Here is a 19,661-nt window from a genome sequence, read left to right as displayed (position 1 = left end):
CTACAGGTACTGGCTCACTATTCTTCAATGATGATATAACTGCTGACAGCAGCAGTAGAATTAATTCTGAAGTGTATAGAAGCATCCTATCTGCTCAAGTTTAAGCAAATGCCTCCAAACTCATTGGACGTTGCTTCATCCTACAGCAAGACAGTGATGCCAAACATAGTGCTAAAGCAACCATGGAGTATTTAAGCCAAATAACTGAAAGATTCTTGACTGCCTAAGTCATTAACCTGATGTGAATCCAATTAAACCTACATTTCTTATTCAGAAAAAAAACAGGCAACTATCCCCTGAAAAAAGCAAAAGTTGAAGATGGCTGCAGTACAGGCATGGCAGAGCATCACCAGAGAATATACGCAGCATCTGGTGATGTCTATGGGTCACAGATTTCAAGCAGGCATTGCATGTAAAGGATATGCAACAAAGTACTAAGCATGACTACTTTAATTTACATGACACTGATATGTCCCAAACATTATGGTGCCCTGAAGCACTGTAATTCTGACATGGTAAAACCAAAGTGTATGAAAAAAAAGTACTTGTCCCAAATGTTATAGAGCTCACTGTATATGGAGTCTGATTTATGATCACACGTCACAATGATTCTGTACATACAGTGGTCATAACAGAATAGAATGTTGTTGAAATACCACAATTATTAAATAATACAAAAAAATCAATGAAGTTGAAGAGACAATTCAAACCATGAATGACAAAATGAGTTGAATGTATCTTTTAAGCAACTGATTCAAGGTCTCAGTTAACCGTTGAACACTGGTCCCCATATTGACACAATGACATTCAAAATTATTCAGAGAGAGGCTACCTCTAAACTGAAATGTGAGAAATTTTTAAAAAGCTAGAACTCCAGTGGTACCCCACACAGCGCTCACAGGCAAAGTCCTCAGTCTGCTGCACCTCCATTAATATGCATGGCTTCACTAATGATCCTGAACACACCAGAATGATGTGGTTTGGAGACACTGCTGCAAACACATTCCAACATGACATGCTAGACTAAATATGGTGCCTGAGTGGCTGTCCATTTTTCCTTCAATGTTTCCTTTTTGTGTACATTTACATTTTTAAATGATGAAAATGACGTTAAATGTTAAGACAGCATTTGAGTAACATTTTTACCAAGTACACGTACACACATAAGATTTTGAAAAAAATAAGTAAAAATCCACTATAGGTCTCTTCAGCCAATCTTGCTGAATATAGAACAATGTAATGGTCTCTGAAATTCATGAGATATTGGGACCCCCCTGGAAATGAGATGTGACATCTCAAGGGGTTTATCCTGCTAACAAAATAAATTTCAGCTGTATTAGATGAAGAAAGACCAATTATAATCCGTTGGGTGTAATCAATGATATTTTGTGTTAAATGAATGCAATATATTAGAACATTCTGACAATCAAAGAAGCAACCTTTTAGTGCTATGCTGCCATGTCCAGCTAGTGCACTGTACACAGGAAGACATAACTAGAAGGTTTTTTGTCATTTTCACCCAAATCATGTGCTCACAGCACAATGTCAATTCATGGTAAGAACAGACTAACCAAATGAAAGTATGAAATGTCAAATAGGCTATAATGCACTGAACCATATGTGCCATTATCTTTATTTTAGTACCTTATAATTACTTTGTACTTCTCTTAAATTCTGAATTGCAAGGTTGCAGAATCCACTTTATTGGTAGCTGCAGTATATGTTTAAATAAAGCCTTAAATCTTTTTGAACTTAATTTGCTCTTAAACTTTGACCCTGTTTACACCTGGTACAGAAATATATTTGATTAGGTCTGTGGCCCTACCTGGTGTAACATGGTATGTGGCCACATCAAATATGATATGAGTAGGGCCACTAGTTTATCTCCACAACATGACCTGTACAGATTAAAACTTGTATTTCACCTAGAACTGCTACTAACGAGTGCTGTGAGATATCCATATACTAAAATGCATATCCAAATTCTATACCTTCACATAAATAGGCAATTGACAGTACAGAAGATCTATAGGGCTTTAATTACTATGGAGACAAGAAGAATAAGCATCAACTTGGTAGGCTCCATTTTATTGTATTCATTGTAGTCCGTGAGTAGAGTGATAGTAGAGTGATAGTTCACTTTACGGCTTTTTTCCCCCACAAAAAGATGTAATGAAATTTCTTTCAGGCCAGAAGACGACTAACTCAGCTACCATTCTTGCATTCTTGGAAGATCAGTGTTCAATTGTCATGTTCCGGTGTTCCTGTCTGCGTTTTCCCTGTTGGGCCGCCAGATGGCGGCACTTCTGTTTTGTGTCCTGTTCCCCCCCCCTGTTAATTGTATTATTGGTTGTCTCGTTATCCCATCATTGTTCCCACCTGTGTCTTGTTATCCCCTCCTTCTGGTTTGATTGTTTTTTGAGTTCACCTGTGTCTTGTCACCCCCCTGTCTATTTAAGTTCTCTGTTCCCTTGACTCGGGTGCTGGTTCCTTGTGTTTGTTACCTGACATACATGTTCCTGCCTGCTTGTGTTTCACCTGCCTGTATTTTGTTCCTGACTTGTGTTTTTGACCTTCCCTTGTGCTCTGCCTTCCCGTGTTCTGCCCTGTCTGTGTTTTTGAGTTCCTGTTTTCTGTTTCATTAGATTATTTTTTGAGTTTGTGTTTTAGCCCATTGTGGCCTTGTCTGTTCCTTGTTTGTTCACCTTGTGTTAGTAAAGTCTTTGTTTATTTTCCCTTTTGAGTTTGTGTTTTTTTTTTCCCTCTGCGTTTGGGTCCCCCCTACCCGGACCGTCACATCAATGGCACGAGTTGCCCTTCGATAAGACATCACTCACCGTCTGAATATGCTCAACCTGCAGGTACAGGGTGGTGGATATAGCGTCATTGACGTTGTTGAGAAAGTAAGTGGTTTTCAATGGAATCTCAACATATTTTGGCCAGATTTAACTGGGCAAAAGCTATAATTTTCTATATTACAAGTATGACTGCTATCTCTACAATGGAGTATTTTCTGAGATATTACATTATATTATATTACAGGCATTTGGCAGACTTATCCAGAGCGACTTACACAACTTTTACATAGCATTTGCATCGTGTCCATTTATGCAGCTGGAATATATACTGAAGCAACGCAGCTCCTGAACTTTACATGCCACTACCCTACCCTGCTGTGGATGCTGTCATTACAAGGCAGAGAGAGAGAGAGACAGGGGGACGGGGGGATAACAGTACATATCACATACATGAGTGGGAAAATACACATAAAAACCTATGTGCCACACAGATACATGACCAATGCGATGTTAGCAGTTACTTTTTTTTAACTTCTAGAAGCGATTAAAAATCTGCTGTTGAGTACTCATCTACTTGATTAAGTACCCTGCTCAAGGATACCCAAGAATGGAACCTGTGACCTTTAGGTTACAAGACCAGTTCCCTACCCATTATACTATACTGCCACCCAGTGAAATCTGGCTGAAAACTTCAGAAGTGATTCAACAGCTTCAAAATTTCTAAGGAAGTGCTTCTGTTCATCTGAAATACTTTGCTGGTTGCAGCTAACGAACCTTGTTCGGCTGTGGCAAAGACATTGCTCCCAGCGATTGATGAGGCTGCATTTCAGCTGGAGATGGTGCAGAATCAGAGCCCTGATGCGCTTATGGTAAAATCCAAGGATGTGGAACTTGGTGCATTTTGGGCTCACAATGCTCAACAGTATAAGAACAGCCATAAGCTTGCCATTTTTGTGATGACTGTGTTCAGATCGATCTACATTTAGAAACCTGGATTTTCTGAAATAAATGTGATCAAGAGAAACCACCACAGCTGCTTCACAGAGGATCATCTCATGCGGTGCATGCACATTGCCCAGCCCTCTCACACAACCGTGTTCAGCAAGCTTGACATGGATTGTAAATGTCACTTCTCCTACTAGAAAGGCTACTCCTCGAAAGTAAATGCAGCAATATTTTAACATACATTTGCCAGTTTATATGGAAATTTCATTATATTTGTCATTTATTGCCCCTCACATACCTCTCCATTCTTTCTTTTCAGGTATAACTATTGTTGAGAGGCCACATTAAACTGGACTGAGCTTCTTTAAAAACTTTATTTTTTCCCAAGGGCAATGCTCAACATCAAAAACTCCTATTTCCTAAAACTTTTTCACATTTTACAGTAATGCTGACTGCAACCCAGGGGCGTAGCCAGAAATCAATATTTGGGTCGGCCATGAAAAAAATTGGGTGGGCCAAGAACCAATTGTATGCGAGCTCTGAAGCACATAGCAAACCTACGGCAGACTACACACACACACACACACACACACACTGCAAAGGCTTTAGATAACTAATCACCACAAACATGGACCTGAAAATTAACCAACAAAATGTATATGAAACCCAAACTATAAAATATAAAATTCTGCTGAACATTTCCATTTATGGTGATATGAAGTCTAGCCTACAGTCAGCTAACTACCGAACTGTGTTGAGCTTAGTGGACTAGCTGTTTGCTCAAACCTCCACAACTAGCTGATTTAGCCCAACAAAGATATCCAAAGATTGCCAGAAAATTCTTGCTTCGCTGGCTAGCCTCGGCAAATTCAATTTACAGAACCCAGAAAGAACAGCTGTGAAATTTCAGGTGAATTCTAAGGGATTATACTACAGATTACTGATCAGAAAAGATGGGTGTCTCGCAGTAGTCACGGCAAAGCTGGTGTTGAAAATCATAGAAAACACGAAAAAGCAGAAGAAATTGCGGAGTTTGTTTAAATTAAATTACTAAATAGATATTATGTGCAGCAGTGGAAAAAGATTGAAATAACATGCACAACTGTAGCAACAGTAACTAGTGCTTGAAGTTTAAAAAAATCAACGGGCAGTTGCCTGCCATGCGAACAGCCTACGAGTGAAATACTGGTGCATTTACTCACTTAATTCAGTCCATCATGGAAAGAAAAAGCATGCTTTTTTGCCTTCAATTTAACATAATGTTAAAGTTTATTTGGTACAATATGTTGTATATTGTGAGGTTGACTGATCAGAGAACAGTCTGGAGTCTAATCCAATATCTGCTACAACTCCAACACCAACAAGACACTTGAATTTATGTAAGAAAACATGGAAACATCACTTTGAAATATGGCTTATTTACACAGCAAAATATCCAGTGTTAATTTAACTCTAACAGTGTTAATTCAACTCTGAACAGATAGCATTCTTACCAGATAAAATTTGGTCCAAAATTCAGTTGTAAATTAGCATAATTTTATATCAATAATTTGTCACGCATAGAGTTTTCTCAAAACAAAATTATGAATCTAGATAGACTGATTAGCCAGGTCTCCTTATTATATATTCTTATGCTATAATTGAACTGAAATACATTTAGGTGTCTATGCTGCTGTTGAGCAGGTTAGGAAACCAGGTGTAGCATCCCCAATTACAATTTAGCAACTGCAAATTATCACTGCAAAAACACATTATATACATTAAAATGAGTCCCTTGTCCTCTTTTTGGGGAAAAACTTGAAAAGCTAATACGTTATACAAAGGAGCGTGTTTTAAAAATATTATAAAATTCAGTTTTATATACAGAAGGGGGAGAACAAAACAAAACTGCATAACAGGTCACTGAAAATGAAATTAATTGGTTGTAAAGTTAATATCTGTACTGATGAGCTCCTGAAAGCTAGTCTGATTATTGGTATTAAATGAATGATTGCATACAGTATAGCTACATGAGAGTAACCTATTTAAAACAATAAATCTACCTTAATTTATGCATATGATTCCCATCAAATGATTTAAATGTGGAAATTTGTGTTTTTAACAACTTTCAAAGTTACAATCATTTCAGACATCTGAACAACTCTATTCCTAATGTTTTCATATCTTAAAAGTTCAATTGTATTTATCCTAAGTGCTTTACCCGCCTGGGTGATTTCTTTTAAAGTGCTGACAAATTGATACAGTCATTCACAAAATGAACTGACTAGAAAATACAAGTTTGGTGTCTGTGTTATCGTGGGACATGCTGAATTGGTGAAAAAGTTTAAAATCAGTCAAGAAGAATAAACTTCAAGCAGACAGAGTTATAATAATTCTAAGTTCAATGGGACAATATAAGGTGAAAGCGCAAAACTTATAGCCACAGATCAATGTTTTAGATATAGTCAAGGTTGCTACTATTTCTAGAAGCGACCAGCAATATACAGACAGGTGACACAATAAAGGATAAACCTGAATAATTTAGTGGAAAAACATAATGAATGCAGATTCTTCAATACAGGTGCACTGCATAATACAATTAAGCAATCATCATGCCCTGCCGCATGTAAAAAAATGATGAGCAGGTCCAGTTGACCTTGATCTGGGATCAAGATGGAAAGAGGAAAATATCTACAGTACGTGACTTTGAAAGAGGTGTCATTATTAGGGCAGAGATGGCAGGAGCTTCAGTCACAAAGACTGCTCAACTGGCTAGTGACATCTGCATTCATATCTATGGGAAAGACATCAGTAAATAGGATTGGAAATTGTGGTCGAAAGTGCACATTCAATGACTGTGATGCTTGTGCATTAGTGCAATATGTAAGAAAAAACAGAAGAGCAACTTTTATTCAGGTGACAAGTGCATCTGATTACAAATGAATCCTAAGAACTGTGAAGAATAACCCTAAAACAACAGTGAGTGACATCTCCAGAAGTCTCCAGAGGGCAGGGGTGAAAACAAGCCACCGTACACAGTACTTTGAGAGCAGAATTATGGAGTCTACACTGCAAACCTTTCATCAACAGCAAGACTTTAAAGATCAGAATTCACAAAAAATACGGAAATGAGCCAGAAGAGTTCTGAAACAATGTTTTATGGTCAGATGAGAACAAAATAAACCTCTACCAAGTGTTTGATCCATAGAATACCACCTCATCTTCAGAAGGTAGTGTCATGCCTTGGGCATGTATGGCTACTTCTGGAACAGTTTAACTTTTATTAAAGTGGCTATCCTTCATTTTTTTTAGTTTTGGTGGATTTAGCGACAGCTGTGCTGATTGGTGGGCGCAAAAGTTCATTTTCACACGCCAAATACCAGAATTGCATTCAAAACTGAGCTATTAATACATGCTTATTTATAAGCTCCTAGTAATATAAGCGATTACTCAAGTTCTTACTGAAGTGCATGTTTTTCTATCTAGAAGATAATCCAGCGGTACCATATTTTGCAGAAAGAAGACTGCCTAGAGACAACCAACCACGTCATTAGATACGGTTATAGTGAGGAACATTTAAACATTTGATGCTTTTTGGATTTGCCCTTTCGCATTTGGCACGCAAGTTCCTGTGCATGCGCCATTATATTTGAATATTTGCCAAGAACCACCGGAAAATAGCATATAGAGGAGAGATTTCAGAATGCAAACACACTGAATCAATATTACAACAAATTTAGTGCAAAAATGCCAGTGTAAAAATGCATTGCATATGGCATTTTTTAATTTAAAATTTTTTTATTTGAAATCGCTGAGTGAAAATCTTAATGTCTATATAGATAATGATGGTTAAGTCATGTTAGTTAAAATCATATTCATTTTTATGGAAGCAGTTCCAGTCTACAGTGGAAACCAACTCGGTATGTTTTGGTTTTGTTACATGGAAAATATTTCGCCTGAAGGTGGATGTGGCAAACACGCCTGCCACAGGCCACCGAAGTGGCTTTCCTTGGGGCCCTCCAGCACAGAGACACAGGGAGAAGATGTTCCAACAGTCCAGATTTATTTCACGAGGGTTTGGCAAGATGTTACAGCCAAGTGAGCAGATCTTAAACACTGTCATGACAGAGAAGCTCCCCTGTGTGGGTGGGGATGGCAGATTTAACCTGTGCGCAGTGATTACCTCACTACGCACAGGTGCAGCCACTCTTGTTCCTGGGTCCAATTAGCCTGGCCAATTATCTAATTCTTAACCAATTATCCAATTGGCCAGGTATAATTAGCTTGACCCAAGGCAGGTGTGGCTGCTTAAACCAGCCATCCCCACACCACAGTGGAGATTGCAACTGGTGGGATTTTATAATTATTTGTCTATAAAATATCTCCCAGTTGTAACAAGCAGAAATAAACTAGTTTTTTATACGAGATATTCAAAAGCTGAGTTAGTTTACCTCCGAACATGTTCTTGTAAGGACTCTTTGGAAGGACCATAAAACAGTGAATCTTTTGATAATAATATCATAGTGATTAGCCCTGCTTCCAACAACATAAGCCAAATTTAATATGTAAATTTGTCAGGTTTCAGATAAGACAGTCCCTGTCTGACCCTTCCATACATCATCCAATCAGAGCCATCTTTGCCTTCTCGCTCTCAACCATTCTTATCCAGAATGAATTACTCAGCTTTTTTTACATGGCATTTATATTGCATCCATTTATACAGTTCGATATATACTGAAGCAATACAGGTTAAGTACCATGCTCAAGGGTACAACGGCAGTGTCCTACTCAAATCGGACCTGTGACCTTAGGTTACAAAACCAGTTCCTACCTAGTACACTACACTGCCACCCACTTTCTTTACTTAGGGCCTTGAGTTGTTTTAACATTAGCCAGTAAAGATCTTTCGTGCTGGACATTCCTGGGTTGGCATCTGCTGTTGCCATCTGAGGAATCTGAACCTTGCATCTGGGCCTTGTGCTTCTTGGTGTCTGGTGTGTGCAGGGTCTGCCATTTTTATCCTACAGACCTATGAAAGAGCTTGTTGGAATGCAGATGGCTTTTATGATTGATTTTGAGACTTGGTGACCCCAAGATGCAGAAAACTCTGCAGTTCTTGAACTGTAATCCTTGGGTTCTTCTTTGCCTTCGTCACCATTTTTCTCATTGTGTTGGGACAAAATGCACTTGTATCAACTTCCTGGCAAATGTGCAACTATTCACATTGTTTGAATTAAAAAAAATATATATTCATAACAGTGCTTGGAAAGAAGTTCAGCCATTTTATGATATATTGTTTTCTTTCACACCCATAATGCCCTTTTTCGTAAAGATATTTAAATTGAAATGGCACCACTATTGTAATTGGAGACAAATATTTGGGTAAAGTAATTCATTGAAACTGCACAATAACACTGGACAGTATTGCACATCAACTTAAAAAAAAACTATGATAATAATAATGCCTATCTTAGAGGTCCTCTATTGTTATTGGCCAAAAAACATTTCGGGTATATTGGTAAAGCATGTTGTGTTGCCAGATAAAGTACTGTGAATCCTGAGTATTGCTATCTGCTGTTATAATTTTATTTTTTGTTTTGCAGTTACTCCATCTGATACTCAATATGCCAGTGCTAATAGCTCCACGGCTAATGAGGCATTTCAAAGTATATATTGCATCCATTAATACAAATAAATAGCTATTCTTTTTTATTTTTTGGACATATTTTCTCAGCCAGTTATAAAATTTCTACTGTCATTTTCAATCATTAATCTCAATGATATAACCAGTCAAATTTAAGAGAGTCAACATCCAGAGGTATCAGACATGCCCCCTGCTCAACTTACACATTCTGTATTCTGGAGAAAGTTTCTTCCCTTTGACTAGGGCAGCATCTTGATTTCATAAAACAATTCCATCCTGCTCATATTGCATACCTTAGTTTGTTACTCACTGATAGAAATGTTAATAGTTAATATTTTTATTCAACGTTTTGATGATTATAATCAGGGTAAAAAAGATGTAGGAGGAGACCATTGGCCAAGTCATGGAGACCTTGGAGATCTGGTCAACAGGGTATCTTGGAGCAGGCTAAATGTACATTGTAGAACATCTGTGCCAGAGTCACCAAAACTTTGTTGATCCCTGTGTAAAATTAGGAAATACAATGTGCAGAAAGAGGATTGAAGGTGCTGTAATAAAATGTCTTTCCTTAGTTCCAGTTAAACAGATGAGTCCACTTTGTAAAAGGGTGGAATCGTTTACATTTTTATAATAGTAAAATTGAGAGATAAATTATACAAAGGTGCAGTGGAGAAACACAGCATTTATGGATGCAAGTTATGCCCAGATGATGGCACAAAAAAGTATTAGTAACACTTATTTCCAATGTAGTCCTCAGTGTCAAGACAAAAACATCAAATGGCATACAGCAGACAATAAAACAATCAAATTTAATCATTTTAAATATTTCCAGTAAGAAGCACATCCTCAGAAAATACTGAAAATAAAGAAACCCTCAAAAATACTATATCCGATATCAAAATCCATCAAACAACAAATAATAATGTCCACAGCCTTTACATGAGCAGGTGCTCAGGCCATAGACCACAAGAACAGTCAGGACAAGAAAATACTGAAAATGCTGTTTCTAAGCTGCTGGGATACACAGATTCTGTAATCTATGCTTTGTACCAAACAATATAAACTCCCAAATGTAAAGAAAGCTGGTTATCAACCAACTAGCTTTTATTTGTCTTTAATATCACCTGGGTTTCTCCTCGACACAAGTAAAACTGAGTCATCAGCATAGAGAAGTTTGCACTTCAGTACAGCTGCCATATCATTTTTACCAGAAATAAGAGATGACCCAGTATAGACCCATGAGGCACTCAATAGTTTATCACTGTAGCCTCTGATACCACATCGCAGACATTACACATCTATGCTCTGCTAGTCAGATAGGATTGAAATCAGCTTACTGCTACCTCATTAAGGCTCCTTCATTTAAGTTTCATTAGAAAAATGTGATCAAGTGTTATGGTCCCATAATAATAATAATATTAATAATAAATGTAGCTGCAAACAGCCTTGTCGGGGCCAACCACAAAGGGTGGGCCACAAACCTTTGAACCTTTCTGAGATTTCTGACTGTGAAACTGTGACCCTAACTGTGCAACAATTTAGTTGCGTTCATACCACAGGTGTATTGCTGGAATGCACTGCATGCTGCAATGGGTGAGGGAAACATGCAGAGTGTGCAAGGCCCAGTCCTGTGTCCAGCCTGGCACATGCACACACATGGTGCTTATGGTGCTGGAGTACCAGCCCATTTGCCCCTCTTGAGCAAAATACCCCTTTGAGTTGTAGCATATGATGCATGCTTTCCATGGAAATGAAACTGTCTCCAAGTCAACCAGCTTACAGTTAGCTGCTGGGAAATGTGTGTATAAGTGTTTCATGAAAATTCATAGTCCAATGAATATAGAAATATCAAGATTGATCTTTTGATGTAATCCAGGGGTTAGGGACGTTTTTTTAACCTCAAATAAAGAATGAAACAATTTGCAAGGCCACTGTACTGGCAGAAAACATAATAAAACAAAATATCAAGACTCAGGAACTGCACACTGCAGTGTGTAGGGGTCTTCACTATATAAATTTTTTTTTTTTTGTTACTGAAAAAATTACACATATGCATTGCAGAAGGGTCAGGGAACAATGGAAATGTAAAATGTAAAAGAAAGGACCCATTAATTGTACTGTTATATGGATGTACAATACCCACACTACATTTTTAACTTTTATAATATAAATATAGCGAGTCATTTAAATATAGTGAAGAGAACAGTGACACTTAATGGTATATTACAAAAACTAATAAAATTAAAAGAATTACGATGATTATCCATATACTGAACAAATATTTTGTAGAAATCAAAACACTGTATGAGTCAGGGCTGCTGAGTAGCTCGCTAGGTAAAAGTTACCACCACAGTCTCGGGTCGAATCCTACTTCTGTCACTGCTGACTGTGGCCGACAGCCCCACAGCACATAAATGGCTTCATGTCACTCAACGGAGGGAAACAGTCGGTAGGGATATAGCATTGTCTGTGCTCCTGTTGGCTGTCCGCGTACCCGTGGCTAGCTACCTGCGCATACGTATGAATTTGTCTCCTCCACCCCAACTCTGTGCTTGCAGCTGCAGTGTGAAAAGACGCAGCTGGCTGGCAGGTTTGTGTTTTGGAGGAGAACCGTGGATTGTCTTCACTCTCCCAAGCCAGCAGCTTCCGTATATGAGCAAGCCTATATGCAGTTCATAAATTGGGCATTCCAAATTTGGGTGGGATTGGAGATGCCAGATTTTTTTAAATACTAGTAAAAAAGAATTTTTTGAATTAAAAAAAAATTATTTTAATGCAACTTATCTATGCTATTACTCGATTTAGCAATAGCAAAGTTCAGAACAATATTGCTGAACTTTGCTTAGGAATATTATGTTAAAAGTTTCTCTTAGAAAACGCACCCCCACAAAAAAAAAAAAAAAAACATTAGCAATTGTCCAATGTCAAAAATGACTTTGTAGAGTAAATAACTGCAAGGTAATGAATTCATGGAGTTAAGAAAGCCTAAAAATATATGAAACAATTCAGATGCTAAAATGTGATGTTAAAGCTTAAAAATCCCAAAATGGTGAAAAATAAATACTTTTTAAAGCAGCAGATAGAATTACAGGGTAATCTGTCTCAATACAGAATTATAAACAATAAAAAGTAAATTAATTTTTGTCAAATAATATTTTATTTGTTATTCTATCTTTTACGTTGTATAAAGACCTACATTTTGCAACCATGAAATCTCAGTTGTTCAATAAATTTAAATAAATATGGAAACATTAACCCTCTTACATCCATTGAATAACACATCTGAAGCAACTGTTTTATGCAGTACGTTATTTCACACTTAATGTGTGCTATACAACATACAATACCACAAATGTCTACATAGTGAGTTGGTTGAATGGTGAAGTACTGAACAATCAATTAAGAAGACACTGCACATACAATAAGGATGGTTGCTGTGAACGTTGAAAAGGTTTGTATAAACAAAATAGGTGGAGCTTTCTGCTGTTATAAAACTAAAAAATAGTTTACCTTTTGAAGAAGCGAAGGAGGGTTATTCATAATTTGGCATAGAAAAAACAAAATGACAGCAGAAACCAAACCAGCCGAGAAGATTAACTTCATCTCTAGAGCCAAACACTGAAAGTATGTGAAAAATGCACTCCATGAGTACTGTAGGTATGTTAGTCATAAACAAAATTAAATGGGGGAACTATGTATAAAAAACCACAAAAAGTGAGCTTGTATCACAGTCCAAATAATTACAGACTGCACATACACACACTCATTGGCCACTTTATTATGTACACCTATCTAGTACCAGGTAGGACCACTTTTGCCTCCAGAGCAGTCTACCTTCTTTGTGGCATAGATTCAACTAGGTGCTGAAAACATTCTTGATGCAATTGCATTGCACAGTTCCTGCAGATTTTTTGGTCACATATTCATACTGCGAACCTCCCATTGCATCTCATCCCAAAGGTGCTCTAATGGATTGAGATCTAGAGACTGTGCAGGCCATGGAGTAAACTGAAGTCACTGTCAAGTTAGTGGAACCAGCACGAGACAATGTGTGCTTTGTGGCATGACTTTATCCTGCTGGAAGTATCCATTTGAAAAAGGGTAGACTGTGGCCATAAAGGGATGCACATGGTCAGCAATAATGTGTAGGTATGCTGTGGCATTCAAGTGATATTAAGGGACCTAATGTGTGCCAAAAAAACATTCCCCACACCACTACACAACCACGAACAGCCTACACCACTGACACAAGGCAGGATGGATCCATAGATTCATGCTGTGCATACTGAAAAATGAAGTCAAAATACACACATTCTAATTTTGAATCATTTTTGGAATGGTTACTTGCTTTGTGCTAGCCTTAAGGCTTTCGTGCTGTTGCTGCACATAGCTTTATAAGTCAATAACCAGTAAGCAAAAAAGCTATAACCCCAATTTCTTATATATATATTTTTTAAATCAAATCTTTTATTTTGGAAAGATGCAATCTAATAAGATGCAGCATGATAATAACTTGTCTGTAGTTATCAACTGCTTGCAAAAACTGCATTCTTACATTCTCAAAAATACATTGCAAAATAATAATAAAAATTATTACAAACTGTAGCCTAAGATACATCATAAATGTATGTAAATTAATGTAGCCAATATGTGTCAATTACAAAGAAACTGAAAGCTTGATCAAGAAAAACAGCAGGATACAGGACAAACTGCGAGGTCAAAGCAAGTATAGAGATGGTCCTTACAGTCTCATAAACTAAACTGAAAGAGATGCAGTAGTCTGTAGACATGCAGGCGGCTCCGAATTATCTTGGACTGCATCTAGCACTGGTAAAGAGTAAATTAACCTGAATCTGACATAATGAATTAAAATGCATGTTTCATTGTACAAAAGAAGGTAATATTGTTTTCATTTTATTATGCTGCTACAGTACCTCATAAAGTTACTCCCAAAATTTTTCCCATTTTTGGAGGCTGCACTCTCCTCGTAGTCACTCTCAAACCAGCTCATCTTGGGGTTTTTCTTTCTGAAGAGGTGTGGTCATTTTTTATCATTGATATATGAGCACAATGCACTGTTGTATGACAACTGTATATAAAATTATGACTATAAAAATAATTCAAAGGTTATTGTTGCTGTGGTGTTTTTTATCATGATGATTATCAAGATCGTTTTATCACCCAGCTCTATGCTATGAAGTTGTTGTTTTTTTAGCTCTTAATCCTGGGGTTCTTGTTAAAATAAATGAAATTACCACAAACCTCATTTTTGCCAAGTTCAAACTTGGCTGCAGTGGCCTAATAGATCTTTCAGCAAAATAAAGATCCAAGGCATACTTCAAAATCAACCAAGTAATTGTTAAAATTTGCAGTATATTCATCTTTATTATGAATAATTTTGGAGGGCTAAACAAAACAAAACCATGATGGCTTTTATGTACCTACTATTATGTTTTCACCTTGTGGACAAGCTTCTCATGAGATCAGCAAAACAAAAGGTTATGATTCCTCTTAAACTATGCATCAATATTTGTGATGGTTTGGTTATCCGCTTGTACTTGCAAGATATTGTTTGCAAATACATTTCAAAAATGAGAGAAAAATAAAACATTGTAGTAGTATGGTGCTCCCACACTATGCTGGTCCCTGTTATACCACCACTCTTATCTCACCTTTAATTCTTCCAGCGCAAACATCCTCCCTTAGGAAACCATTGTATTTCTACCCCGCTATATTTCTGCCCACCATCTGTCAGCTCTCTGAGCTGATAAAATACTTAGAAATGCATTATTTAAAACCTCATTATACTCCAAGTGTAAAGGGAAAAAAACAATAAGGTAAATGGATGGATCCCAAATACTCACATCTAACACTAGCAGAAAACAAATAAATAAGCATTTTTGCATCTAACAATACCAAAAGTTGTCAACAACATATTATATGTATGACAGATAAGTCATTTAAGTTTGAGGATCCTGATTAAAGGAAGCAGGGTTCCAAAAAGCCTTGTTCATATGGTCCTCATTTTTCACAAAGAAATCCTCCATTTACTTGCTTAATTTTAAAAGAAAAGGCTAGTGAATTTGGCTCTCGGCTTGTGAATAAATGAGAAACCCTCCTCTATCAGACTCTACTGGTAAATCTACTGGTACTGTCTACTGTCAATATACTGGTAAAGTCACATAGGCATTTTTTTTTTGGAAAAAATATTACAATTACAGTAAATTGTTTTTAAATATATAATGGACTATACTTTTTGGAAATAATAACTTTTCCCTCACCCTATACCACAACAAATGTTCGGACAGCCCAAAGGTGTTCGGACAGCCCAAAGGACAGCAAGTTTCTATCCCTGAATTTAGAAACTAGTAAAAACTGGCGTAAGATCATATGAAAATCTCTAAACTTTCGCAATTGATATATACATTCTGTTCAATTGTTAAGTTTTGTTGCACAGGATTCATTCAAAAATGTAATGTCTATTTAGGCTACCAACTTTCTCACTGGGTGCCTTTTGAAGTTTTTAACCTGTTACCAAGTGAATATGGATGAATTATCTGATTACCCAATCATGGACACTTTTTTCCAGGTGTTAACCTATGCAGTGAAAATGCCATCCCTGTACATACCGTGGCATGACATCAGTCACCAAGTGTTTCATGGGTAAGTGTATGCATTAAATCTTTACTGACCTTTAGAAATTATTGTCTATTTTTAAGAAAAAATGGTTAATTGCCTTCTGCATACTGCTTGAAACGCATTAATTAAATTTTTAGCAAGACCATTTCTCTTAGTGTTACACAGAACTATTTTGAAGACACTTCTACATTTCAATATCGTGTCCTATATTTGTGATCATATTAGGAAAGCTTAGGTTGATTGGCCTGCCTTCTTCTAAAAAGTGCTTTAATTTTGCTGAGGGCTACACAAAATCCTACCCCTGAACATGCCAATATCTCTAAAATGGTTTGCAAATGTGTTGGTAATGCTGTAACTGTTAAATGCACATATTTATGCTGTATTCACTTCTGACAATATGAACACAGAATATACCATAATTATTACTGGATTGCATCCATTATATCCCTTATAGTGATTTGTGGAAGATTAAGTAAAACAATATTGTTTTTTTCTTTTATTCTTACATTCCACTATCAGCCTGTCTATGTGTAAGAATGAAATGTAATACTATTTTAATGCTTCACTCAAAGTGAAAGCCAAAATGCCATGAGGTGAGACCAAATGTTCCACTTCACTTCACTGTCATCTTGAAACATATATGCTGTAGCCTCTATAGGATTAACACCCATGGAAAATGCATTGAACTCCTAAATGCACATACAGCGCATTAATCTTTATTCTTATCGTGTATTATTTCCACTATCTTATTTATTTATGTATTATTGTTATTATGACCTGTTTTTATTAATGTCATGCATTTTCATACAGTTAAACTTTAAAAGAAATTTTTTTTAACTTTCATCTAAGCAGAAGACTAGATATATCAAACATTTTGTACAAAATAATTAAATCAATCTCAGTCTAGATATGAAAGTGTAGTACATCTACATCACCAAATAAAAAAGCAAATAAAGGTGACAAACAGTAAAAAATAAATAAATAAATAAATAAATAAATAAATAAAAAACAACTCAATATTGGTAAGTCTTTTCGTACTGTATTGTAATTACAATTTATGCGTATTTATAAATTCCACAACCACAGAACACAATAAAGCTTAATAATAATAATCACAAAATCCTCACCTGCTGGCCACGCTCTGCCGGCAGTGTTGTCTGAAGGGCATCAGGTGGTAGTTCATGGCATCCAAAAGCAACTTCTGGCACACAGGGTCACTCCTCATGAAGTCAACTGACTGTACCCTCTCCACCAGCTCTGGGGCAGGTATAAGCGCAAAACGCAGCCTCTTCATCAGGTCCGGGGCATAATGCATCCGAGTTTCCCTGTCATGCTCCAGCCAAAGTACCGACATCTGGAAGAGTGCCAACTCCGATTCCACCGGGGGTGGCAGCGCGTCCAACATGGCGCACATCTCTTCAAAGTTCAGCAGCAGAACGTCCTCCACCAGATATTTGTTAGCTAGCTTCTTGGTTTCGTCTAATCCGTGCAGCGCTGCGATCTTGCAAATTTGTTTGTAGTTCTGCACGGAGATCTGGTCGTTAAGGAACTGAACGCTGAGCTTGGTGATCTGAGGAATGTTGAGGATCTTACTTACAGAGAGAACCTCTTCCACAGTGTCGAGGGAGAGGGTCACGTTGGCGGTGTATAAGTACTCAAGCACTAGCCTCAGTCCAATGGAGGAGCAGCCCTGAAGCACCAGGTTATTAATGGATCTGGGGCTTGCCAAAAGCTTCTCATCAGGAGATGAGGCAGGGGTACCGCTGCTTCCTTGGTCCTTGCTAGAAATCCCCTCATTGTTTAGTGGATGACTGGAGAAGAGAGATCTAAAGTACTGAGAGCAGGAGGCCAGCACTGCTTTGTGGCAGTGGAACTGCTGCCCCTGGGCAGTCAGCGTCACATCGCAGAAGAGCTGCTTCCTCCACAGGAGGTTAAGTCCGTGCAGCAGAGTATCACTGTGAGTTGGGTCAAAGGTGGATGTTCTATCACCCGATCTGGACATGACTTCCTTAGCAGTTAACACCACCTATAAATTAAACACGACACTGTTTTATTTCCGTAATTTCCCGTCCATTTATATGGTCAGGAAAGATTGTTTTGCTAAAACGTTTATTCGCCATGTATTATAAAACCGCTATATAATATTCAATTCAGAATGTTGCCAAGCCATTGCTTTTGTGTCGATACTTTCATTTTACCTCATTCATAGCTATTAGGTCTAATTAACATGTATTCTGTTCAAATAAGCTTCAAGTGTCTTCCGGGTTTGGCATCAATTCAGCACTCTACCTATATTTACTGCTGTTAACTCCACTTGTAGTTGTCAAAGAACATAAAATAAACGATTATTTATGCCTTCTCTCATGACCCTTTTTTTAGTTTAACGTCCTCAAATACCGAACCGTCCTGTCGTCTTTCAAACAGGACCATTTTAAATGGACGCTGCGGCTTGAAAAGACACTGGCAAAATAAACTAGTACAGGAGATACTGCAGCACCTTCCTTGGCTACGCATTTTAAGTTGCTGGCAAAAGAAAAAAGCCAATCCCGTACGGGTACAGCGAAGCTATTTGGTATTAAAGTAGCTTAATATATTTCAAGATAACCATGCTGCACCCACACAATAAAGGCGTTTGCATATCCCCACACATACAAAGCAGCTGTACAAAAGCAATTCGTTTATCCCTCCGTAAATCATTAATGCTGAGCGATTGCGACTCCCTTGTTCCGGAGTTAGGGTTACTCGGATCTAGCCCTGGAGAATCTAGAGCACTATTAAATATATAATTCAGAAATTAACAAAAAATAAACACATTCGGTTATACATCTTCACCATAAGCAATGACCCTATATATCTGGAGCATGAGGATATGTTTCTGGGTTTAAATCTGACACGAGCTACCATCTGGTTTCCCTGTCGGTATCTTCTCCAAAGGCGCCTGTCACCACTAAACATTGTGAGTAGCTAGCTATAGCTAGAACACAAGCCAAACTTACCTGACTTAAGAGCTTGACAAAAGTAAGCTTCGGGTCCTCAAGATTCTGACTTCACTTCCCTTTGTTCTTTCTTTTTAATTAATCCTCTCCTTTTTAAAGGCTATAGTCGATCCCTCAAATTTATCATAGATTTGAACTCATGTAGACAGTATTTTGCATTTTATTTGTTGTCGTTGATCATTTGTTCTCTTGAATTAGCAAGAAGTGTGTGAGTGTGTGAGAGGGAGCTGTGCTTTCTGCAAGAGAAGAAGAAGAAGAAATATACGTGTGACAAATTATGCTACCAAGAAACAACACATCATTATCCTTGGGCCTGGGGCTCAGTGAGTCGTAACGAGAGTAATAGGAAATCCACGGTTGGGGAGAGAAACGGTCGTGCATGGCCAGTGGAGAGAGACCGTGCAGGGGGATGGATGCTGGAGAGACTCGCAAAATTATGGCTCAAGGCTATTGTAAAAACTGTCGAGCGTAAATGACTGCGATTTCAAACATCTTTGGAAGAAAGAAAAGAGAGAGGGGGAGGGAAGCGAGTCTCTCTCGCTCTTATAGAGGGAACCGTCAAGTTTTAGTGCGCATTGCTAATTAGTCAATTTCTCTCTGCCTTCACAGCCCGGCGACTTTGCTGCTGAGCTGAAACTGCTAATTTCTAGGACCAGCCTT

At 37.6% G+C, this 19,661-nt stretch overlaps 1 protein-coding gene across 1 annotated transcript in view; it reads right to left on the bottom strand.

The window, feature by feature from the left end:
* Positions 1-19,413, bottom strand: part of klhl14 (kelch-like family member 14) — a 45,406-nt gene extending 25,993 nt beyond the window's left edge. The window contains exons 1-2 of the mRNA XM_035428515.1: positions 19,002-19,413; positions 17,133-18,031 (exon numbers count right to left, since the gene is read on the bottom strand). Of these exons, the coding sequence (XP_035284406.1) occupies positions 17,133-18,007 (875 nt within the window). The 5' untranslated portion in view covers positions 18,008-18,031; positions 19,002-19,413. The remainder of the gene's footprint in view (positions 1-17,132; positions 18,032-19,001) is intronic.
* Between the last annotated feature and the right edge of the window lie 248 nt (positions 19,414-19,661).

Source organism: Anguilla anguilla, chromosome 8, assembly GCF_013347855.1.
Source record: "Anguilla anguilla isolate fAngAng1 chromosome 8, fAngAng1.pri, whole genome shotgun sequence".
Taxonomy (NCBI): Eukaryota; Metazoa; Chordata; class Actinopteri; order Anguilliformes; family Anguillidae; genus Anguilla; species Anguilla anguilla.
This window is presented reverse-complemented; position numbering and strand designations above follow the sequence as displayed.